At 38.3% G+C, this 26,329-nt stretch overlaps 1 protein-coding gene across 2 annotated transcripts in view; it reads left to right on the top strand.

The window, feature by feature from the left end:
- The first annotated feature begins 23,417 nt into the window (after nucleotides 1-23,417).
- LOC121302315 (solute carrier family 12 member 2-like) overlaps nucleotides 23,418-26,329 on the top strand; it is an 84,966-nt gene continuing 82,054 nt past the window's right edge. The window contains exon 1 of one of the 2 annotated variants that reach the window (XM_041232199.1): nucleotides 23,418-24,396. In XM_041232199.1, coding sequence (XP_041088133.1) covers nucleotides 23,839-24,396 — 558 coding nt within the window. In that variant the 5' untranslated portion in view covers nucleotides 23,418-23,838. The remainder of the gene's footprint in view (nucleotides 24,397-26,329) is intronic. The other variant, XM_041232190.1, reaches the window with a different exon arrangement.

The raw sequence follows: 26,329 nt of genomic DNA, 5'->3' as shown, positions 1-26,329 counted from the left end.
ATCCTGTTTAAAATAAAACTTACACTCGTTGTGTCTACTGTGTTGTTCTCCCTCACACACAGGGTAAGTCTGTTCATAGGAACTTGGGGGAAGAACAACAGTGGAGCGCTGTAAAGACAGTACGAGACTTGGGGGTAGAAAAAAGAAAACTGGCAAAGTCCGACGGCCAGGCCGAAGGCGGCTTGAACAGATATATCATGTCAACTTATTAAAAGCTTGGAGAGACAGAGATGTTTTGATGGCAATCGAAACGTATCCCATCCCACCAGAAGGAACACCTGAAATCAACATAGCACCTACACTTTCCCCAGAACAGGCACACGAGGTGAAAGGTTTTGTGGGAAAAAATAAGAGGGTGTTTTCAGGGATACCAGGTAGGACACAGGTGGTTGCGCATGACATTATCACGACACCAGGGAGGAAAGTGAATATGAGACCGTATCGGGTCCCAGAAGCTCGTAGGGAAGCAATAAGGGCAGAAGTGAAAAAAATGTTAGAATTAGGGGTTATTGAGGAGTCCACCAGTGAGTGGGCAAGCCCTGTAGTTTTGGTTCCCAAACCGGATAGCTCGTGGCGGTTCTGTAACGATTTCAGGAAATTAAACGAGATCTCAAAGTTTGATGCATACCCTACGCCAAGAGTAGATGAACTATTAGATCAGATAGGGAAAGCCCGTTACATCACCACCCTTGACCTTACAAAAGGATATTGGCAAGTTCCCCTAACTACTAGAGCTAAAGAAAGAACAGCTTTTGCGACCCCTGATGGACTGTTCCAATATACTGTATTACCATTTGGCCTACTGGCCACCTTTCAACGACCTATGGACCGGATACTGCGGTCTCATCAGGCATATGCGGCAGCTTACCTGGACGACGTGGTAATTCACAGTCCGGACTGGGAGTCACACTTGCTTCGAGTCCAGGCTGTACTTGACACCATCAAAAAGGCCGGCCTGACAGTTAACCCAACCAAAAGCAGTAAAGGTCTAGAAGAAGCCAAATACCTGGGGTATAAGGTAGGGAGGGGAATAGTCAGACCCCTGATAACAAAAGTGGAAGCTATAAAGGGTTGGCCCAAACCTGTCAACAAGAAGCAGGTGAGGGCATTCCTGGGTATTACAGGGTATTACCGCAGGTTCATACCAAATTTTGCCACAATAGCAACTCCACTTACTGAAATGACTAGGGCCAAGGGACCCAATATGGTTAAGTGGGATGACAAGGCAGAACAGGCCTTCAATAGCCTCAAGGAAGCCCTGTGTAGTGATCCAGTTCTCTTCTTAAGCTGGAAGCTGGAACCCCGCGAAAAGAACTACGCAATTGTTGAAAAGGAATGCCTAGTGGTCAAATGGGCTTTGGAGAGCTTACGTTATTACTTGTTAGGCCGTCAGTTTACCCTAATCAGTGACCATGCTCCCCTTACCTGGATGCACAGGTCCAAGGACAAAAATGCCAGGGTGATGAGGTGGTTTTTGAGTTTGCAGCCTTACACTTTTACAATCAAACATAGGGCAGGGAAAGACATGGGAAATCCAGATGAATTATCCCGTGTCCATTCTTTTTTTGCTGCTATCGCTCGACCTGTGGGGTCGATGCTGGGGGGGTGGATATGTGATAAACCTCAAGGCATGGTCCTGAATGGGAGATATGTGAGGGCAGAGATTTTGTCAGGACTTTGTCCTTACACAAAATGGAGGTCCCAATAGGACTACACTTCACAAAATGGTCGCCCACCACAAACTACACTACCCAGGATCCTTACCAGGTAATTAAGGTATGTCAGCACACCTGCAGGTGATCAAAGGGTAATGACCAGCCCTATAAAAGGAGCAAACTGACAGCACCACAATGAGAGGGGAGTAGAAGGAGTTTGGTGCTGTGGTTCGAAAGGTTTGGTTGTATTTCTTTTGATTTCTGGATTGCATTATTGTGTATGACCCTGGACTGTTTGGATAAACCTGTTGGCTGTTTTGACTCTATTTTGGATTACTACCTGATTCTTTGTGAACTCTGGTTTAACTTTACGACTCAGATTATTGGACTTCCCTAGAAAATAAACACGCAGGTAACATCCTGTTTAAAATAAAACTTACACTCGTTGTGGCTACTGTGTTGTCCCCGCTCATACTTGTGAACAAAGTCCATAAAGAAGGACCAACTTTGTCACTATATATATATATATATATATATATATATATATATATATATATATATATATATATATATATATAATATGTGTGTGTGTTACAGTAGCTCTCTTAAACTAGTTGAAATATATACTCAATTTACCTTTTCAATCCAATCAAAAGTTATAGTATATAGATTATTAAAAATAAAAATGACAGAATTGCTTATTTCTAAGATCTGATGGGGATTCATATAACAACGCAAGCTTCTGTCTTATTTTGTTTTTTCCATGAGATCACCTTGAAGGAATTGTGCAGCACTATTATACACATCCTGCCTTTTAATATTCTCTCTCTCTCTGAAACAGTGACAGTACTGTACAAGCCTCGCCATACAGTAGCTGGCAATAAAGCTGAAGTAATGCATTGAGCAGCTATTGACAATTAGCAGGTTATGAAGCAGGTTTGAGTTTTTGTATTGCAGCAGAGTGTTTTAAGTTGAACAAGAGCTTTGCTGTGGTCTGTCTGGCATGTCAGCCCTTCACTGCTATAATGACAGCTTTGGGTTTATCATAAGAAACTCTCCTCAGGTACTGTATTGATAGATGTGGTCCACCCTCAACAGTAGCGATGTAGGACCTCGTAAACACCTTTGTCATTGGGATGTCATTTATTCTGATATTACTCATTAATTCAAGCGTTAAAAATGAACCACATTCCCGCAGAAATGCTTTTACAAAGTGTGCTTTGCCCAACCCAAATCTCAAACAAAAGACCCCTGTGGTCTACACTTCGCTGAAGTGCACTGATAGTGTAAGGATTATTGCCCACATTGTCAAACAGGTAACACAGCAATATGGATCCATGATATCCTTTATCTTCCACTCATCTAGTTAAATGTGGCTGACAATAGTGTATTATTGCATGTAAGTTAACTTCTGTTCAGTACTTCATAAAACTACTACAGCTAATTTAACACAAACATCTACTTAACTATTTTAACAACCAAGAACATTAACTATAACTCACAATAACGTAGCTATATGTAGTACATGTATATTTCTCAAGTGGTGTGTGTACACGTAAGTGATATAATTCAAAACTGCTCAGTCATGTTTGTAATGCATTTAAGAAAAAGTGAGGATCCTGACATTTAAAGGATACTAATGACCAGAAAGGAGACTCGCTAATGGATCTAAATGCATATTGATTAAAGGAATAGGCAATGAATTATATGGGAGTGGAAAAGGTCAAACAGAATTTAGACCTTGTGCTTAAACAGTTTCAGATTAATTCTGAAAAAAAAAAAATAACCAGTGTTAAATAGAGGCAGGTGAAACCCAGGCCCCTACAGACAGCACCACCTCTGATGTTCAAATGCACTTGGGTGCTCTTAAACCAAGTATGTTACTTTAACATTCTAGAGTTTAAAAACAATACAGATGTGGCCATGGACATTTTTCTAGAAAAGGTTAAAAAAAGGTTTCGGTGATGTTGAAGTTACTTGGTCAACTTTTGGTCTGTGGAAGTATGGAAGGTTGCAGTATGGAAGGTGGTGGGACTTACAGAGCAAGTAAAAGACATTGGATTGATCTTCAGTATTGACAGGACTAAGCCCTGGGTGTAAATATGGTTCATTTGAAAGAAGTTCATTGTGGTCAGTGCAGTAAGAAACGTAAAATACATGTTAACTTGGTGACATATTTACATGCATTTATTTGAGGGTAAATAAAGCAGAAGAGACGTCAATTTAGGTATGGAAGCACCCATGTTGTCTGCTTGGGAATTATTCCCTGTTCAGCAGTTGTAAGAAACTGATTTTTGTTTATATAATAGGTGGCGATACAAATTAAACCAAAAGTGTAATCAACCCCTGTCAGAATGTGAAGGGTGATGTAGTGCAGGTGCAGTCCAAACAAAACAAAAGTCTCAAATGATGTCTTTAACCCTCAGGATCTTTTAATATTTCAGGCAAGTTATTTTACAATGCTATATACAGTACATAAACAGCACCTTTCTTCAATACAAACAGGAACGGGGGTTAAACATGTATACCTCTTAAGGCTTTTAGTAATCATATCTCGGAATACAGGCTTTATTAAAAGGCTTTGGTTAGAAACACAGCACAACTGAATATGATTAACTAAGGTGTGAGCACAGTGTCTCCATGCAGCTATGAATTTCACCCCCCACCCACCCCCCCAAAAAAAGGTAATTTTAGTGAGGTGCTTAAAAGTTGTCCAATCATTTTGAGAGCCGCATCCAAAAGCTAAAGTAATGTAGACATGTGAAAAGTACCTGGCCAAACTAACGGCTGTGTGGGGATTAGTAGAATCAAACAAGGTAAGCAGACTTTTTCTATAACCAGTGTTAAATCAAACAGTCATCATCCCACTCTTAATATAAGAGAGATATTAATAGTATTTACAGGTCCTTGTGCCATTCACTCTCTAGCACTTTAGTAGATGGTGATATTCTTGCAAGTGCACCACCAGCGGTGTGAGAATGCACATAGACATGACAGAGTACATGGTAATATATCAGTCAGCACACAGCAAATAAAATAGGTAATTAATAAATGTTGCCGATTAAGTGAAATGTTAACTATGGGCGAGGAGGTGAATATATACACAGGCCCCATCTCAACCAGTGTCATAAGTGTCTGCATTCATGTATTAGTAAAGTATTTGCAAAATATCTCCAATTTCCCGGGTTGAAAGGCCATATGTGTTTTTTTTTTTTTTTTTTTTTTTTAGATTTTAAGGTAGAATGAAGGGGTTTAAACATGCATTATTATTTTAACCTTGTGTCACTCATCTTATTTAGTATCCAGTTATTTTCTTGTGTCTGTTTTTCATCTCAAAATCAAATCTTATTTTAAAAAGGTTATACTCAGCATGGTTCATAGCCGCAAGCCTAGATGCTGAATGCCATTTAAAATAGCCTTGGTTCACAATCCCACAAGGGCTTTTTGCATCATCAATGTCAGACTAAAGGGGACAGAGCCTATTGCTCTCACCTTGAACACCAGCTTGCCTACTTATAATTGCATTGTGATGCGCTGAATGAGTTCATTGCTGCTGTAAACGCAAGCCGGTTGTCAGCAGGGAAGCTCAAATTTAGTCTCACATTGATGACGTAAAAAGCCCTTGTGGCATACTGAACTTAGGCTATTAGAAATGGTTTTCAGCAGCCTAGTTTGCAGCTATGAACCTTGCTGAACTTAAACCTTTTTTAAATACATTTCATTGATGTGATATAAAACTAAAAGAAACCAATTAACATTAGTGAACAGCGTAAACACTATGCATCACACAATATTGCCCATTAAATACGCTGGTGTCATAGAAAGAACAGCCCTAACAGCACTTTATTTGTGGTGTCACATGGTCAAATGTTTTGTGGGGACTCCACACCCCCACACTAAAAGAATCTCTGTCTCCAAAATTAGGCACAAAACCTGATTGTATCAATTGACAATATCAATGCTAGTAGGAGTAAATAGGAGTTTTAGGTGGTGTCAAACACAGCAGTACTTTACTTGACATGAGCACATGCTAAATAACGTGATCCAGGTTTTTGTGTTAGGCTTTAAGAATTTATTTTGTATGTTTACCAGAATGGTATGTAATGACTGTGTAAAATAAGTATGAAATGTGGTAATGTTTTATACCGTGTTTCCTTTAATTGCACGGTATTATTCACTGTGAATATATAATATATAATTATGTGCAAGCACTTTTATACAATATTTTCCAGATTATGTGTAATTAATGACTTTCCATTATATACATTGATGGTGATAGTGCTGTTATTGTTGTCCTTGGGTAACATTCCATACATTGTCATTACAATACCATATATTTGCTGCTAATTCTCAGCTAATGCAACCTCAGCCTTTTTTATTGTCATTCATAATGCTTTTGAATGAAGAAAAATAAAGCAGGTGAAGGAGAGATCTGCGCTTTATTTTTAAGTTGCGTTACTGTAATTTGTCCTTGTTGAGCAACGTTTACTCCTATGATTTAAGGATTTATTCCTTGTAAAATAAGTTTATTAAGTTTATTGTAAAATTAGTTTATTAAATAACATTGTAAGGGTCACTTTCTTTATGCATGAACAAATAAAAGTGAAGTTCACTGTATTGTTGCCCGCCAGATCTATAAAACAGTAGCGAAAAAATGATGGCAACGCTTGTATTTAATAAGTAATGTCTTAATCTCAGCCCCAACAATGTGCAAACATTATGTAAAAGAAGGATACTTAACTGTGTACATTGTACCCCAACTATAAAGGTGTATCTAAGACTCTGGTGGTGCTGATAACAAAGGGTTTCTAAAGAGTGATAAGTGATGGCTAGTTTATAATCAAACAGCAAACAGTGACTGGATTTGATTGTTATAAATGGAGTGCACTGTGTGTGTGTATATATATATATATATATATATATATATATATATATCAAGCAATGTGATTGGTCAAGCAAGTTTCCAGCTATCCATATATTGAATGGATATGGACAGTTGGAGCCTTGTCACATATTCGAAATCATTGCGCTGCCTCACAGAATTTAAAGTATCGGTAGCCATCTTGCTTACAGCTACAGATGTACAGCAACTATAAAACTGTGTGACCAATCACCAGCAAAAACATCCCAAAAGTAGTAAGTAGACTATTAAATTTACTGGATAATAGGAAAACAGAAAAAAATACCCCCCAAAAAAATAAAAAATCTGCCAAAAAATCGCTGTCTTTATACTCAAGGCGCCAAGTGTGCTAAAACAGGCCGCACCGCTCGTTTCCTTGGAAGGCGCAGATAAGATCAGCCTGGAGGGTTTTCCCCTGGTAGACTCAACCATCGCGGCCCTGGTTAAGGCCCTGCCAGTGGGTGGTCTTGCTAGAGACCCGGCATGCCCGAACCCTCAATGCAGGATGATGGAGACGCATTTAAAGTGAACATATGCAGCAGAAGCACAGGCAACTCGCTTGACTAATATAGCGAGTGTGCTGACCGTGTATTTGGATGGTGCACTGCGCGAGGCCCCACTCCCTGAGCCTGTGGCCACGGAGCTGCACCTCCTGTCCAGCACGCTGCTGCAGATCTCCGATCTCCAAGGGCAAGCCCTCGGCAAGAGAGTGGCTGGCTTGGTTGTGGCTCGTAGACAGCTATGGCTGACACAGGCCAGAGTCCCTGATGCAGATAAGGCCACGCTGCTTGACGCTCCCATATCCCCAGATCATACTTTTGGGCCAGCTGTGGTACTGCAAAGATCCCACCGGGAACGCGAGGCGTCCCGTCAGGTGGCTGCATTGCTCCCTCCCCATGCCTCTGCATGGGGTAGGTCGAGCCGCTGGCGAGCTCCCCAGACTCGAACTGTCACCAGAACAGTCCCAGTCCCCACAGCTCCGCTAGTTGACCTAAGGCATCGCCTTCAAAAAAAATCTTTTTTTTGCCTAAGTTCTTTAGATAGTAGATAGCTCTTTACTTTGCCCCATATTGACTTTTGGTAATGACAGCAATCATCCTATGCCTAACCATTTTATACTCTCTAAGAATGTTCACCTACAATGAGGCATTTTCTAGACTTTTCTAGAATTAGGTTCCTAGTTTTCCGCAATAAAAAAATTGAAATTTTCTGATAAATGAAAAAGAAATCAGTGTTCAACATGCTTAATGGGAAATAATAAATTAAATAGTATGACACAATTAAGGTACAGCCAATTAAATTGTGTTTTTTAAGTTATGGAACATGATAAAAATAATTTAAAAAATGACATTTTAAGATAATTTAATGTGCATTCAAGTGAAACAAATTACTATAAAGTGTACTTGGATAGAAGATTGTAACTGCAATTTAAACACACTTTTGCCATAGCTTCTCACACACATTGACAAATTTAATCAAATATATGTTAAATGTAGTTATGGTTCGGTGTAGCCCCAGGACAGACAGACAGCAGGAACCATGCAAATACAATGCAAATACATTCTAACTGTTTTTTTTTTTTTTTTTTTTTTTAATGATCTCTGGTAATTTGAGAAACCTACTTAGAAAGTAAAAGAGAACACAGAGTTTATTTGGAAAGACTGGGATAGAGGTTTAATTCTAATTTTAACATCTTACACATACTAAGCTCACTTTTGATCTTTGTATCTTTTCACAGGAAGTTTCAGAATTATTCTTCCTGAGGGTTAATGCAGACCGGCACATACTGGTTATAGAACAATATATGACAACTAACGCTGTTAGATTACAAATGATTATTTATAACAAGCGCTCTAGTGTGGTCTCATGGGCTCTTACTGATGCAGGAGGCAAGAGGTGGAAGAAAGGACAAATATGTCGTTATCGATTCACATCCCCTGCCAAAATTCCAAGCTTTAGCCTGGGTATCTAACCAAGATAAATGTAAATCTACAGTACTGATAAACATAAGGCTTTGATGCACTTGTATAAGCAAAATAGATGCTGTTTAATATATGTAACAGTTGATTAATAATTAATATTACTGTGTAATAACTGCAGGATGTCTGCATAGAATACATTATGAAGTTTCTAGGTCTAGTGGGTGGGGGGTGGAGGTCTCTCATGTGAATACTACATACCATACAATAGATACAGCTAGTGACTATACTGCACAGGGGCTGTAAGAGTAATTCCACAAGTGTTGTACAGTTTGATGACTCTAACAGTGCATGGGAGCCAGTGTTTTGTTTTCAGTAAAAGTAAAGCATAATGCTGTGGAGCTACTGATATAAACTGCAGCTGATTTAAGATATGTTAAAAAGGCACCCTTTTTTAAAAGAGGTCTCAATCCTAAAATTCTAGGTGACGCAAAACCTTTGGCCTTAGCTGTATATTTATTTAAACTGCACAACCCTCCAAAGTAAAGTACTGCAATCACATTTAGTGATATACTGTAGAATGTAATACCAGTAAAAAAAAAATTCAATATCGGACAGCCAAATAGTTTATAGGAAAACTAATAGTGGGCACCATTCAGGTAGACCTAACTGCCTGGTGATAAACACATGTCTAGTAATTAAGCTCTAGTTTCTGGGCCTGTCAGAGAAGAGACTTACAAAGTGGTGATACATGTGATAAGCACTGATCATAAATTAATCATGAGGCTCACAGCAGCCTGAGATACCTTAACAAGTAACTGTGGGAACTGAAGCATGCTGATGACCTCCTGCACATTTTTATTGAAGCAGCCTAGTAAATGCATCTCTTATCTGACTGCCTGTCAATTCAGGTTATGCCTTACAGCGCAACAAATATATTTGTAAAAGAGTTCTTCACTAGCCACCCTACGTCTGACTCAGGAATGTCGGGGGGGGGGGGGGGGGGGGGGGCATGCCCCCTCACCTTTTGACAAAAGAAACATCAGCACAGTGGAAAAAAGTGCTTGTATAGCACACACTGTTTAGTTGTGGTTGTACTCTGCATATACTTTTACTTTGTGAGAATTTTGTTTGAAATAAAGTGCTACACCCTCACCCTCACCCTCAACCCCAGACCTTACCTTAGGGCCTCATTTACTAAATGGCGGTAAATTACCAGAATTACCGCGTGGCAGGGGGAAGCCAGGCTGTGCGGAAAAATGAAGCAGCGGTCGCTCTATTCATTAAGCTAATTATATGCACAAGTAAAGCAAGCTAAATGATTCATTTGCAAGTCACATCACGCAGAATTAGGCAAGAGGTTTACCCACACATTACTAGAATATATAAGGGCGCTTGAAAGAAAAGGTAAGTACAGTTCTGAGTTTGTCACAATGATCGACCCAGGAGGACAGATACAGGAATCTAATGTTTACAGACCACTAGCTAAATGTATTAGCAGAAGTGGTGAGGAATTGTGAAAGACTTTTTAGTGCTGGATCGGTGAGAACATTAACTTCAATGAAGAGGACCATCTGGTGAAAGATTAAGGACAAAATAAGAGGAGGGGTAGGGGATGTCTTGCTTGCCCCAAAGACTCATAGCATCCTGTTCGACAGTCAAAGTGGAGAAAGTAATTGTTAATGGAACATATGTTCAACTGCAAATCAAATACATATTTGTTTGTTCAACTTGATCTCTATCTGACTTATTTTGTAATATTACCAAAGTTAGCGAAGCACTCGCTCAGTCAGTTAAAAGTTCACTATTTTAATGTTAAAAAACTGATGTCGTTGATTGCGTGCATTATGACTGCACCTCAACTCTCACTTTGTGTACATTCATTTATTGGACCTTTACAGTTTCTATAATTTTCTTTTGTATATTTTAAAGCTATTTTAAGCATAGCCTACTTAAATATCACATATACATGGTGACTATATAAATATATTAACATAGCTGAAATTGTTACATATGACAAGAAGCCAACCAGCTCTATATACACATGTCCTATAATCTTCATATATCCCGGACTGTGAGGATGTGCGAGTCGTCTGCTGCTCCAGGATAGTAGTTAATGAAGTGGTAACGCTTCCTATTATGAAAGATATGTTCTATATCCTGGGGTGGGGACAGTGCTACGTGGATGCAATCAATAGCCCCCAATACATTTGGAAAGCCAGACACTTTGTAAAAGCCCACTTTTATATCATGGAGAGCATCTGTCTCTCTGGGATAATCAAATGCCTCCCTCGCAGTATTTTGTGACGTAATTTGCATACATTACTACCCATTAACATTATTCATTCTATTTAAATGACTCGAACACAGTACTTTTTCCTCGCGCTAGGTTGTCTGCCACTAGTTAGTGAATACAGGAGGTGTACAAAGCACGCAGTAAAGGGGTTTACTGTTGCAAATAACATGTTCCATCTCAAGAGTCTAACCTGGACCGAATACAAGTAGAGTAATCAGTTGGACCTGGCTATGGTATCCTTAGCTCGGATATCAGATTGATATCTTTATATCCTATATTATATATTGACTATATTATCCCTATCTATAATATATATATATATATATAATATATATTATATATATATATATATATATCTATACACACATTACACTATATATCTATATATATATATGTGTGTATGTATGTTATATTAGTACAATCAAGCCATTTGTATGGTTGTTGGTAAACATACCAATAACATTGTTGCACAAAAACGTCAACATAGATTGTATCAGGATGGCAACAGTTTCACACACACACATTAGATAATTAGCAATTACTAGCCAAGTCACACCTTGGCACTCAAAAGTCATCATGTCAACTGAAGTCAAAAGTTCAACCTATAATAAAATGTTTCAATGGTCATAAACATAAAATAAAAATCACCAACAAATATGATTATAAAAACAGTTAAAGTTTAGGACTATATTTTTTATACTATCAGTTTCCAAGCAACTAAAATGATCAAAACAAATAAAAAGATATAACACCAATAAGACTTAGAATGCTTTTGCTCTTATGCAAAGTTTAATTTGTATTTATTTCAAATATTAAACACAAAAGACTTACTGAAATGCAACATCTTCTTTCCAAGAGGGCCCTGGAGGATAGGAATAGCAGGCGGCAGCACAAAACCATTCACAAATGCTCCACAAGGTGCTGGCAGCAACTTATATGTGTAAAGTCCAGAAAGGAGTCGTTTATATATGTGTGTGTGTGTGTGTGTCTATATATATATATAGACTGTTAGTTTGTTGAAGCACCACATATTGCAGAAAGTTAATTCAGAAGTACTTCTAGATGCCTGAGTAAGAGTCTGGCATAAGCCAGAAACAGCAGGCCTGCTTTACCTTTAAGCCAACAGATGTGTAGCGCTCCTTTAGGTGTGTTTTTATTGTTTTTGTTGGAAACCTAAATCATGATTGCAACTGGAATGAACTAAACTTTCATGAGTGCAATTTTATGGTTCAAAACCCCACCCAGTAATTTATATATATATATATATATATATATATATATATATATATATATATATATATATATATATATATATGTCTGTATGTTATCCCATAAAAATATTTAAAATATTTATAAAACATTTGCAAATGTTGTTTCCTGTTTATAACCTGTCCTATAGCATCCACTTAATGGGTTTCATGTGAGATTATTTTGAGATTTAGTCCCCACACCCCCTTAAAAATGTGCCACTTGATCACTTTCAAACACCGTAGGAATGCTTCTGTTGCTGCCTACAGCAGTAGAAGGTTATAGATAACATTGTAAAGCTCTATTTTAGCTAAGGAATCCAAACGTAAATTAACAGAATTCTCATAGAAATTATGTTTTTGTTACTGATCACATTTAAAATGAAACATGTATATATTTTCAGTATTGACATTTAATGTAAAAACAACCCAAACAAAAACAACCCAACTTTTAAGGGAAATCACTTCAAAGTGACGGTGAAAGCATTTTACCAGCATACACCCTTGCATTAATAGAACTTGAAACCGTTGATTAAGAAATGTAAGCTGACATTCAATATGCATGGGCCATGGGCTGCTCTGTTTGGGTTTACATATTGAATGAGCAAATAAGGCTCATAGACAGGTTGCATTCTGAGACAATGACTACATGTTTATTCATACTGTATTGTAGATTGCAGTGTTATTTTCCTGAGGAAACGATCTACATTTCAGTACTAAATGTGATTGTGCAATACATTTATTGTATTTCTGAATATTACTAAAAAACTTTTCAGGTTATTTTGTATAAAATTCCCATGTTGTTTTCATTAGAAATGACTTCACAATGTCACAATACGGTATTATGACTGGTGTAACAAAGTGCGGGGAAAAATATTGAGTTGAGTATATATTCGACCACGGTTTGTACAGAACAGCTGTGTGTTGTAAAGGAAAGTGAAGTTCAGTTGTCATAGAACCCTGAACTACATTTCCCAGGATTCCATATGTGTCCAAACAGGTGTTAATTAGAAACACCTGCAATCAGTTAAGGCAGATATTTAAGCAGGGTTGAAGCAACAGTACAGGTTCTTTGACAAGGCTCAGTGTGTTGCAGCAAACTCCAAGGTATCGACTCTACTCTTTATTAAGGAGCTAGCGTTTTGATTGGTAAATGGCTTAGCTGTCCCATATTATAGTTTACTTTCGTCCTGAAGTATTTAGTTTAGTTCTCCAGTATGGAGATTACATTTTTGTGTTGTTTTATTTGAAAACCAGTGTTGTACGTTTGTCATTTATAAAATAACAAAGAAAAAAATATATACAAGCAGATATACCAGATTCCTGTTGTTGTGAGTCTCCTTTGTTTACACTAGAAGATGACAACTGTGACTAAAAGCACCCCACTTTGTCGTACTGGTCATAAAGCCTAATACTGAATTATTGTATGTCTCTGGTCTTATGTCTGCTACTGTACCTTCAGTAGATGATTGTAGCTAATTCCAAAGGTAGAAATGACAACGACAAAAACATTTGTTTGTTTGTTTGTTTGTCAGACAACAGAAAAGGAAGTTCTCTGATTAGATAAAGGACATTAAGGGTCAATTTTGCGAAGCACTCGCTCAGTCAGTTAAAAGTTCACTATTTTAATGTTAAAAAACTGATGTCGTTGATTGCGTGCATTATGACTGCACCTCAACTCTCACTTTGTGTACATTCATTTATTGGACCTTTACAGTTTCTATAATTTTCTTTTGTATATTTTAAAGCTATTTTAAGCATAGCCTACTTAAATATCACATATACATGGTGACTATATAAATATATTAACATAGCTGAAATTGTTACATATGACAAGAAGCCAACCAGCTCTATATACACATGTCCTATAATCTTCATATATCCCGGACTGTGAGGATGTGCGAGTCGTCTGCTGCTCCAGGATAGTAGTTAATGAAGTGGTAACGCTTCCTATTATGAAAGATATGTTCTATATCCTGGGGTGGGGACAGTGCTACGTGGATGCAATCAATAGCCCCCAATACATTTGGAAAGCCAGACACTTTGTAAAAGCCCACTTTTATATCATGGAGAGCATCTGTCTCTCTGGGATAATCAAATGCCTCCCTCGCAGTATTTTGTGACGTAATTTGCATACATTTCCACATATTAACATTATTCATTCTATTTAAATGACTCGAACACAGTACTTTTTCCTCGCGCTAGGTTGTCTGCCACTAGTTAGTGAATACAGCAGGTGTACAAAGCACGCAGTAAAGGGGTTTACTGTTGCAAATAACATGTTCCATCTCAAGAGTCTAACCTGGACCTTATATATAAAATATATATATTATATCTATATATATATATATATATATATATATATATATATATATATATATATATATATATATGTATGTATGTATATATTCAGGTGTACAATCAAGCCATTTGTATGGTTGCTTGTAATACAATACTGTTTTTGCAGTCAGTAGTCTAACATATAGGATGGGCAACAGTTTCACACACACACATTAGATAATTAGCAATTACTAGCCAAGTCACACCTTGGCACTCAAAAGTCATCATGTCAACTGAAGTCAAAAGTTCAACCTATAATAAAATGTTTCAATGGTCATAAACATAAAATAAAAATCACCAACAAATATGATTATAAAAACAGTTAAAGTTTAGGACTATATTTTTTATACTATCAGTTTCCAAGCAACTAAAATGATCAAAACAAATAAAAAGATATAACACCAATAAGACTTAGAATGCTTTTGCTCTTATGCAAAGTTTAATTTGTATTTATTTCAAATATTAAACACAAAAGACTTACTGAAATGCAACATCTTCTTTCCAAGAGGGCCCTGGAGGATAGGAATAGCAGGCGGCAGCACAAAACCATTCACAAATGCTCCACAAGGTGCTGGCAGCAACTTATATGTGTAAAGTCCAGAAAGGAGTCGTTTATATATGTGTGTGTGTGTGTGTGTCTATATATATATATAGACTGTTAGTTTGTTGAAGCACCACATATTGCAGAAAGTTAATTCAGAAGTACTTCTAGATGCCTGAGTAAGAGTCTGGCATAAGCCAGAAACAGCAGGCCTGCTTTACCTTTAAGCCAACAGATGTGTAGCGCTCCTTTAGGTGTGTTTTTATTGTTTTTGTTGGAAACCTAAATCATGATTGCAACTGGAATGAACTAAACTTTCATGAGTGCAATTTTATGGTTCAAAACCCCACCCAGTAATTTTGATATTAATGTAATCCCATAAAAATATTTAAAATATTTATAAAACATTTGCAAATGTTGTTTCCTGTTTATAACCTGTCCTATAGCATCCACTTAATGGGTTTCATGTGAGATTATTTTGAGATTTAGTCCCCACACCCCCTTAAAAATGTGCCACTTGATCACTTTCAAACACCGTAGGAATGCTTCTGTTGCTGCCTACAGCAGTAGAAGGTTATAGATAACATTGTAAAGCTCTATTTTAGCTAAGGAATCCAAACGTAAATTAACAGAATTCTCATAGAAATTATGTTTTTGTTACTGATCACATTTAAAATGAAACATGTATATATTTTCAGTATTGACATTTAATGTAAAAACAACCCAAACAAAAACAACCCAACTTTTAAGGGAAATCACTTCAAAGTGACGGTGAAAGCATTTTACCAGCATACACCCTTGCATTAATAGAACTTGAAACCGTTGATTAAGAAATGTAAGCTGACATTCAATATGCATGGGCCATGGGCTGCTCTGTTTGGGTTTACATATTGAATGAGCAAATAAGGCTCATAGACAGGTTGCATTCTGAGACAATGACTACATGTTTATTCATACTGTATTGTAGATTGCAGTGTTATTTTCCTGAGGAAACGATCTACATTTCAGTACTAAATGTGATTGTGCAATACATTTATTGTATTTCTGAATATTACTAAAAAACTTTTCAGGTTATTTTGTATAAAATTCCCATGTTGTTTTCATTAGAAATGACTTCACAATGTCACAATACGGTATTATGACTGGTGTAACAAAGTGCGGGGAAAAATATTGAGTTGAGTATATATTCGACCACGGTTTGTACAGAACAGCTGTGTGTTGTAAAGGAAAGTGAAGTTCAGTTGTCATAGAACCCTGAACTACATTTCCCAGGATTCCATATGTGTCCAAACAGGTGTTAATGAGAAACACCTGCAATCAGTTAAGGCAGATATTTAAGCAGGGTTGAAGCAACAGTACAGGTTCTTTGACAAGGCTCAGTGTGTTGCAGCAAACTCCAAGGTATCGACTCTACTCTTTATTAAGGAGCTAGCGTTTTGATTGGTAAATGGCTTAGCTGTCCCATATTATAGTTTACTTTCGTCCTGAAGTATTTAGTTTAGTTCTCCAGTATGGAGATTACATTTTTGTGTTGTTTTATTTGAAAACCAGTGTTGTACGTTTGTCATTTATAAAATAACAAAGAAAAAAATATATACAAGCAGATATACCAGATTCCTGTTGTTGTGAGTCTCCTTTGTTTACACTAGAAGATGACAACTGTGACTAAAAGCACCCCACTTTGTCGTACTGGTCATAAAGCCTAATACTGAATTATTGTATGTCTCTGGTCTTATGTCTGCTACTGTACCTTCAGTAGATGATTGTAGCTAATTCCAAAGGTAGAAATGACAACGACAAAAACATTTGTTTGTTTGTTTGTTTGTCAGACAACAGAAAAGGAAGTTCTCTGATTAGATAAAGGACATTAAGGGTCAATTTTGATATAATGGAAATCTGGTACATTCTTGTACCATTGGTTCTACTTTGCAAAAACAAACTGCCCCCCACCCTCTTCCACCAAGTTCACGACCTTAGGAATGTCCCATTGGAAAATGTTTCTTCTTCCTACAATAACTAAAACAATGACTATTAGTTTCCAATGGTTATGTCACCACCCTTATGTTGAATGTTATTTCATAATCCATAACACAGGATGTGTAGGAAGTGTTGAATGAAGCTGACCAAATAGTTATCCAGTAGAGCAGAGCCCCTGCAGAAATAGCTTTAATCTTCTTTTGCCAGCATTACTTTTAAATTTACACTGCAGCCTGCCTTGTTCTACTTAATCTTTTCCTCACTAATCTATATTCATTACATGGCTAACCACATACAAAAATGGCTTGGTTTCCATCAATTGATTCTAAAGATGCCCATAGACCATAAGAGCAAATCTTGAGTGGTCTCTGAAGTCATCAGAATCCTGAGATTATTTAATCAATAAGCTGTTACATGACCAAATCTAAATATCTGATTATTAGATAGCAATAGAGTGGCATGTTGGTTAAATGTACAGCATATTTGAGAATTCAAGTATAAGTGTAAGGCTGGTAAATTTAAGCAAGACAGACAAATACCATGTAGAGAGAGAAAAAAAAGTATTTTTTATCAGGTTTATTCCATTCATTGAGAATGACCAGATTAAACACTTCTCAGTCAAGTTCGTTTTTCTTTTGTTGCATAAAACTGGCAGAACAAAGATCTTTATTTGTGATGCCACTATTAAAGTAAAAACACAAAACAAGTTAGCAAACATTGATAGTAAATGTAATTGTACATGTGTAGTTTATTGGTGGTGAAAGTGTGTCAACTTTTTCCTTCTTTATATGGGCTACGTTTTGCTAGCATAAGCTTGGAGGTTAGCTAAGGTACTATACTAAAGTTTTTGTGTATGCATGCATTTGTGAGCTTACAGAATGTAAGATTTTGCAAAACATAAGCAATGCTTTTTAATTAAAAAAAAAAAAGGAGTGTTGAATTATTTTATCTCTGATTTTCTCCCCAATTTTTAATGTCCAGTTATGTTCCCTCACTACAGCAGTTCCCCACACAGGAGAATCAAAGGTGCAGTTTGTGTCTCCCAATCTCACAACCAGGCCAATTTCCTCTTTTTTACACCCAAGAACTTAAGGGAGTGGAGGACAAAGGCCAGCCTTGAAGGTGTCCATCTGAGCTCACCAGGTTCCTGGCCAGTACGGTCCGCTATAGCACGATGAGGAGAAACAATCCCTGGCAATTTGGCCTCTCTATCACGCAGGTGCACCAGCAAAGACCCTTAATTTTGCACAGCCAGGGCACAAACCTGCGCTCACCTGACTGTATGACTCACCTTGCACACCACATGGTCATGCTTTTAATTATTTATTATCATTTAATTTCTTAGCAGACACCCTTATCCAGGGCGACTTACAGTTGTTACAAAGTATCACATTACAAAGTAGGTGAGCCTCTTGGCAAACCCCATATAACCAGTATTTTGGACAAGTTAAATTTGTCTGTCAGACTCCAAGTGGAAGCAACACATATCCTGGACCTTTTTTCCCCCCCTAGACCTCTTAGTGGTCTGCAGTTTTGAAAGATTGAATTAAGAACAGAACATACGCATATAGACAAAGATACATAAAATAAGTTTCCAATAAATAAATAAAGTACAAACTTAAAAAAAAAAAAGAAGTCATCTCCCTGTCCCCAAAACAAAGCAGTTCACAGTATAATATTTTGATGCATTGAATATGTGTGATGTTGATGTTGTTGCATGGCTATTACATGGAGCATTAAAAGCCCCTATTTACTGTGTGTACTTATCCTGCCAGCAATGGTGATAGAGACAAAGCTGAAGCAGGAAGAGCTGATTAAGAAATTGTTGATGGTTACACTGTCAATACAGGAGTAGCAGATTACCCCTTTGAAAAACAGGTTAAACTAACAGTGCAAGTTTGTCAAATGTGTTGTCATAATGTGTTGGTGTATTTAAAATGTTATGTTTGCATGTGTTACAGATTGCATAATGTAAATGCAGACTTCTGTTTACATTTCTAATTGGGCATCTTGTAAAGGTCTCAATAAAGTAAGAATATGGTAACAGCACAACCATCTCTGGCATCCCGTGGTAAAATTTAATAATTATTGCAACTATCTTACAAAGAATTCAATTCTAAATAATATCACTGTGTAACAATTTTTTTTTTTTTTTTGGTTCCTGGGTAGTAAGTGTTATTTCCTAATTGCTTATGCCTCAAAAGTATAGAAAATGGCTATTATTCCCCACAAACTTTGCTTTTGTGATCAGGACAGTGATATTTTGAAATTTACCTATTTTCCAGAACATTCCAGATAGAGTCAGTGCTGAGTAAACTTGAAGTAACTTCTGGAACTTTCTAGAACTTTTGAGTAATATAAATAGTAGTATAAATACAGGGGGCCTTAAGCCCACCAATTCAGTTCCAGCTGCCTAAGTGGATACATATCTGCATTTTTCTGAGATGGCATCAAGTGGCTGCAATGGTGGCATTCCTGACGGGTCTCCAAGGCGGTTTTACCAAGTTTCCCTGCTATCGTTGCCTTTGGGACAGCAGGGACACCAAGGCTCACTACCACAGGTGGGACTGGCCACAGCGGACCGAGTTCTCTGTGGGGAGGAACAACGTCAAGTGGGAGCCACTGGTGGACCCCCGGAAGGTGCTGATGCCACCACTGCACATCAAATTGGGCCTTATGAAACAATTTGTCAGAGCTCTAGATAAGGAGTTGGCAGCCTTCAAGCACCTTCAAGACTTCTTCCCTAAGCTGTCTGAGGGAAAGGTCAAAGCCGGTGTCTTCGTCGGATCACAGATAAAGAAGATCCTGGAGTGCAATGAATTCCCCAAGAAGCTCACTAGTAAGGAGAAAGCGGCTTGGAACAGCTTTGTCGCAGTGGTTCGGGGCTTCCTGGACAATCACAAGGCTGAAAACTATGTGGAGCTAGTTGAGACTCTGGTGAAGAACTACGGCACAATGGGCTGTAGGATGTCCCTCAAAGTCCATATCCTTGATGCTCATCTTGATAAATTCAAGGAGAACATGGGTGCATACTCAGAGGAGCAAGGCGAGCGTTTCCACCAGGATATACTGAACTTTGAACGCCACTACCAAGGACAGTATAACGAGAACATGATGGGAGACTACATTTGGGGGCTGATTCGTGAAAGTGATTTACAGTATAATCGTAAATCTTGAAAAACTACTGACTTCTAAATCTTTTGTAGGCATTTTTGTATTACTTTAGTATAAATACATGTTATTTTGGTTTTGTATGTTGTTTTTTTCTGACTTTATGTGAACAAAAAGACCGTTTCCTCATTGGAAATAGGTAAATTTCAAAATATCACTGTCCTGGTCACAAAAGCAAAGTCTGTGGGGAATAATAGCTATTTTCTATACTTTTGAGGCATAAGCACTTAGGAAATAACACTTACTACCCAGGAACAAAAATTGTGTTACATAGTGTATTTACACCTGTAGATCAATTTATTCTGGCCATGAGAACGCCTGTCCACCCAGTTCAATGTTAAAATTATCATATAAAATATTACAGTACAATCCAATTTGTTTTTTCCCTCGGCGATAAGAGCGTGGCATGCATCCTTGGACGGTGCGAGGCAGAACCAGCAGGTATTCTCCCTCTGCTGGTGGAAGTGGGCTGTGAACGTTCAGCCTTCCTCCTCTTGGGCTATGGCCCACCGACTCCCCCCTCTTGGGCTGTGGACGTTTGGGCTCCTCCCACTCAGGCACAGGACGTTTGGGCTCCTCCCACTCAGACACAGGACATTTGGGCTGTGGCTGTTTAGGCTCCTCCCTCTTGGGCGTTGGCTGGGTCTGGTATATCTGCCGCATCCCCAACCAGGCCCTGGTTCCAGGCCTCCTTATATTGGGAGTCACCGTAGGGGCAGTCCTCCCTGTCAAGCCCAAACTTGCCACAGGCAACGCATGTGGGGGCCCCTTCAGCCCTCCATTGCTCCTGTTTGGCTGTCCAGTCCAGGGATCCAAACTGGGTTAGCACCTTGGACCACAACCTCTTAGGCTGCGGCTGTTGCCTCTGCTGCTTTTTGCAGCTCTTCCTCTTTCCTCCCATCCTTTCCTCACTCCACACGAAATAATAAAAACAAAAAAAAAATAAAATACTGTAGCACCTTCTCTCTGACCTGAGTCGGAGGCTGTGGTTTATCTTGCTTCTTACACCACGTGTGACAGGATGACGCTGCGTGGTAACGTCAGGCCAGGTGCCGGAATACCAACAGACAGGCAAGTACTGCAGTGGAAAAAGAGACGCGTGGTGCGCCGTTTACTTTCATTAACAAAAATAAATAAAATATTTAAAGAAAAACAATGCTCAGAGCACAAAAATGAAAGGTTAAACAAAAATAATCACGAACACAAATAGGTCAGGCTGGGCAATCGCCTTCACTGTTCCTATATGTTTTTTAGTTGTAAATGACTCCCTGACCTGCTCCCTACTTGCTACTCCTCTGAACACCCACCCTGAGGGGAGAGAGCAGCACGATTTTATGCAGGTGATCATCTCCCGATTTAGCAACAAATTAATCACTTAATTAATTCAGGAGATGGCCACCTTCTGCATGAGGTTTTTAATCATTCCTGTTACTCCCTTGCCTCTGCTAGAACAGGTTTCAAAATAAATACAAAACAATAACAAAACAATAACAAAACAAATACAATACAATAAATAATAAACAAACACACACAAAATAACACAAGGGCAGAGGGAGAGACCCTGTTCTAAAAATAAACAAATTTTTTAAAATCATAATACAAAACATTTTACAGCAGGGCTTTGCCCTGCCCCCTTTTTATGAGCAAGGCTTTCCTACCACCTTGTTACAAGCTGTTAGAATTTATAATATCGCTTGAACAAACTGGAAACTCTGATTGACTGGACTCTAACCCATGCAATTATACCCATGCCATGATATGGGTACACCTACCTATATATGATGACTGCTATTCCTCTCAGGGGTTCTGAGTTCTGTCACCTGTGTTGTTTTGTTTCTTGGCTCTTGAGAAATCGTGATACAGTGAAAATTGATTTTCTGGCAGCTGGACATGCTTTGTAAGAGATTGATCAATTTGACTCATCTTTAAATTGGTTGTGGGGAATAAGATGCACAACTTTACTTTAAAAGCAATTGTAGGGATGTCTCTTCCTAGGGACCTTGCTATATAAATAGGGGAATGAAATAAAAATATATCACAAAAATGACTGTGTTAATGCCTAATATTAATTTAACAGTGGGTCCTTTTCAACTGGTCCACACATTACACCAGGCACAAGTCTGTGACTATATTATATTGTAATGCTTTGAGCAATAGAATAGGGTTGAAGTGATGCCCAGGGGATCATCCAGGGAAAACCAGACACCTGGCTCCATGGAGTGCTGTCTGGTACAGTATAAATATATACAGTACTGGTACAAATTATGTATAGTAAGACTAGGGGAGGAGATTATATTGCCCATTGTTCATCACTGAGGCCCCTTACTTACTAAATACCCTGGTATCTCTGAATAGCTAATCGTCTCCTCTTTAAAACTATGCAAAATATTTTAATGAGCAAGACATCTCACTAGTAGAATGGCACCTGACATGTTCGCCTTTTTTTTTAGGAAAGCAGTACTGGGGATGGGGAACTTGTTGCCGGATATTTTCATCAGCTTACTTTCTCATTAAATATCTTGGTATCCCTCAATAGAAAATCGTCTCCTCTTTAAAACTATGCAAAACAATACTGCAACCAGAATACTTACTCATACCAAGTCTATGTGTCATATTTCCCCAGTTTTAAGGTCACTTCCAGTGCAGCGACATATGCATTTTTTAAATGTTGCTCCTCACAGGGTGTCCATGGATTTTGTCCTGCCTATTTGTGTGAATGAGTTATCCCTTACCACCCCTCTCTAAGATCTGCCTATAAGAATATCTTTATAATGCCAAGGGCATATAGTTCTCGAGCTACTTCACTTTGGAACTTCCAGGTTCTGTAATTAATGCTAAGTCAATTCATATTTTAAAATCTAAGTTAATAAAGTCGATCTAGACGCCGATTTTGTAGTTTTTTTTTAGTTTTTCAAAACTGTCAGTAACTAAAAACAAATAGGTTGTCTTTGTTTACAGCATATTTTACAAGTTTGATTTATTTATCTACATTACAATAATACATGCAGGTATAACAAAGCAATCCACATGAGAATAAGCTAAAGGTCTCTGCAAACGTACAGTACTTTTTCAACATGCTAATATAATATCTAACATCAAGTGTACATTTCCAAGTTTATACTATGTGACATACAGCAGATATAGGGCTCATTCTCTTCACATGCCTTTTTTTGTCAGTCCTCTTTCTCGGAATCCACCCATTCGTTCTTATCACTTTTCCCCACGCCCACCTCCTGCTTTACCCTTCCCCCGTGCTGTGTATATGCATTGTTGACAGTAGGGCTTCCTTTTCTCGCGAGTTTTACATTATGCTTGAAACCCAACCCCGGTGAAGCCGGCCGCTGTCTCTATATAGCAGCGTGAAACCATTGCTTGTGTAGGAGTTGCTGCTGTGAGTAGTGTGTCAGCATCTCAGCAAGACGAAAAACTGAGGCTGGGAAGCACGCTTTGTAACCTTCACACTGGGGGATTGGGTGAAACGGAGAAAACATTTTACTTTGCCGTGTAAGCTTCTCCAAGAATTTAATGTATTTTTTTTTCTTCAACAAATACACGTTGTTCATTCTTAACTGACATTTGGAAGTCTAGTTTTCTGCTAATATTCTAAGTACAAAAATATCGACGTATCTGTAACGGGCAGCCAGCAAGCGAGGTCGCTGAGCCCGGAAGAAGTGTGGCAGATTCATTGTACTTTTAATTATTTAAACTCATTGAAGATTATACGGGAGATAAATTATTGTTCATAGCGCTGTCGTATCAAAATATTGTTAAGAATTATTAACTAGTGGTGCCATGTCCGCGCCATCATTAAACACATCCCAGGATCTAGCCGGGGATTTGGCTCTCAAGCCCATCGGCAAAGCCCCCAGCCAGAGCCGCTTTCAGGTCGATCTGGTGGCGGAGGCAGCTGGAGCCGAGTCTGGTGGCGATCCCTCTCAGAGTACCAAACCGACGACAGCATCACCAGATGCAACCGGGGACAAGTCTGCTTCAGACAGCGGCAAGCAAGCTTCTTCACAGCATCCACCCGGAGGCGAGGAAGCCAAAGGCAGATTCAGGGTTGTCAACTTTGTGGACCCATCTGGCGCCGAGAGCCCACCAGAACTCAACGCTGCCGATGGTCTCCAGAATGGGGATACGGTTATGAGCGAAGGGAGCCTACACTCCTCCACTGGGGGCCACCATCATTATTACTATGACACCCATACCAATACCTACTACCTGAGGACTTTTGGTCACAACACTATCGACGCGGTACCTAGGATAGACTTTTACAGGCAGACGGCCGCGCCGCTCGGGGAGAAACTGCTGAGACCCAGCCTGGCAGAGTTGCACGATGAGCTGGATAAGGTAAACTTGTCTTTTTTTGTAAAAATACACACCGCGCATGCCATGCATACATGCATTATACCGAAGGAATATACCGAATAATGACATGTAACTCCTGGTGGTGACTGACTTCGAGGTAGGATGCTGAACCACCAAACAAAAACTACATTATAAAATCCGAAATTGTAATCTATCTAAAAGTGTTAACTTTTGCATTCATCGTAGCCTATTAGTACTTTTTGGTATTTGCTGTATATTATTATTATTATTATTATTATTATTATTATTATTATTATTATTATAGTATAATGCCAGAAAACCTGAAATTTGGATTAATTAGTTATTCTGCCTTAAACTATACATTCTGATACAGCAATTTAAAGGATGGGAGACAACCTAAATTGAGATTCTGTACAACTGAAAATGTATCCCGGTTTGTACGATACCTACTGTTAGGGAGTATAATTATTCTCATTTGCTCAGCAAGTCTGCTGCGGCTTACACTGCTGTCAGTGGAAGTACAGTCCTGCTTTATATCATCTCAGTCCAGAGTCTGACCTCCTTCATATTTTACATTAATAAGCCAGTGCCTGTATTCACTGGATGTTAAGCTCTATTGCATATGTATTGTGTATTTGTATCCGATTCTTCATGCAAGTGTCTGTGTAACATTCAGAAAGATGTGAGATCTGTTATTCAAGCCCCATAATTAAACATGTACACACTTGAACATGGCATCCAGTAAAGGTACAGTGTTGGAAATATCCTCTGGTACTGTAGGTGGGCTGTTGTAGCTTAGACATATCAGTTGATGGACAGGTCAAGCTTTTATCCACTATCCCAATTAATTGTTCAGAGCAATTGCATCCTTCTTTCTGGTCCACTGTTTGAAAAAAAGATGCCCAGTGTTAAACTCTAGACAGCGCCTGCATGTGTGCACAGAATATTCTTACTAAATAATCTAATATTCAAAAGCTATCTGCTGTGCAATAGCTTACCCTTGAAATAGTTATCACTGTCAGGATGCTGACACCTCTAGAATTGCAGCCTGTGATAGGTACTGGCTAGATATAATTTTTTTTTTTTTTAAAAACATGAATTACAGTTCAGTTCATTCTCATAGTGAAACAGTTGTATACAGTAAGTGAAAGAGGTTGCATATTTAGCATCTTCACCGTCATGTTTTGGTTTTCTAACACAAATTTGTCCCTATTCTGAATCATATGAGCTACTTGTTAGATACTTGGTGCGAAGGGTGGACTTTTAAATCACACCGTGTTTTACCCAGTCTCAAGCTTCAATCTACTTGGGAATGTGCCATGGTGTTGTGATCATTTTTATTCTGCATGTCCAGTCACTAGTGAAGAGACTGTTCATTTGGTCAAAACATTGGTACCTAAGTAGAGGCTGTTGAATCTTGCAAACATATGTGGAGTAATTAACTGCTAAGTGCCAACCTGTGGAATTCATTGTGAAATGACTGAAGGTCAGTTACTTCTCCAGAACAACTTAACTATTTGTTTTTAGGGATTACTTGTTGCACTGTGCACCACAGGCTATGGTCTGAGATTCTGAGACCGCTGTTGATGACAGTTACTTAAACAGTTGTCAAATTGCAACCAAAAAAACTTACTTATGGAGCAAAGTTAAAAAAAAAAGTCTAAAGACATTTTGAAATTTAAAAAGAGAGAAAAAAGTTATATGCTTAAATGAGACATTTTTGGACTAAACAGATCATTTTCTACATTCAAACCCATATAGAGTTTCAGCCCTTTCAAATGACAAGATATAGTGGGGGACCTACTGTACTACAAGAACAGCAGTTGGTGACTTGTTAAACCCACTTGCAGGGGTAGTTCCTTACTGTTTTATGTCGAGTACTGTAGCTACATGCAGCTGTTGTTTACAAGAGGTTTATTCTAGTTTCTGAAGTTGTCTATAGACAATAGAAGTA

Source organism: Polyodon spathula, chromosome 2, assembly GCF_017654505.1.
Source record: "Polyodon spathula isolate WHYD16114869_AA chromosome 2, ASM1765450v1, whole genome shotgun sequence".
NCBI classification, from domain to species: Eukaryota; Metazoa; Chordata; class Actinopteri; order Acipenseriformes; family Polyodontidae; genus Polyodon; species Polyodon spathula.
Note: the sequence above shows the minus strand (reverse complement) of the source record. Positions and strands in the feature narration are given on the sequence as shown.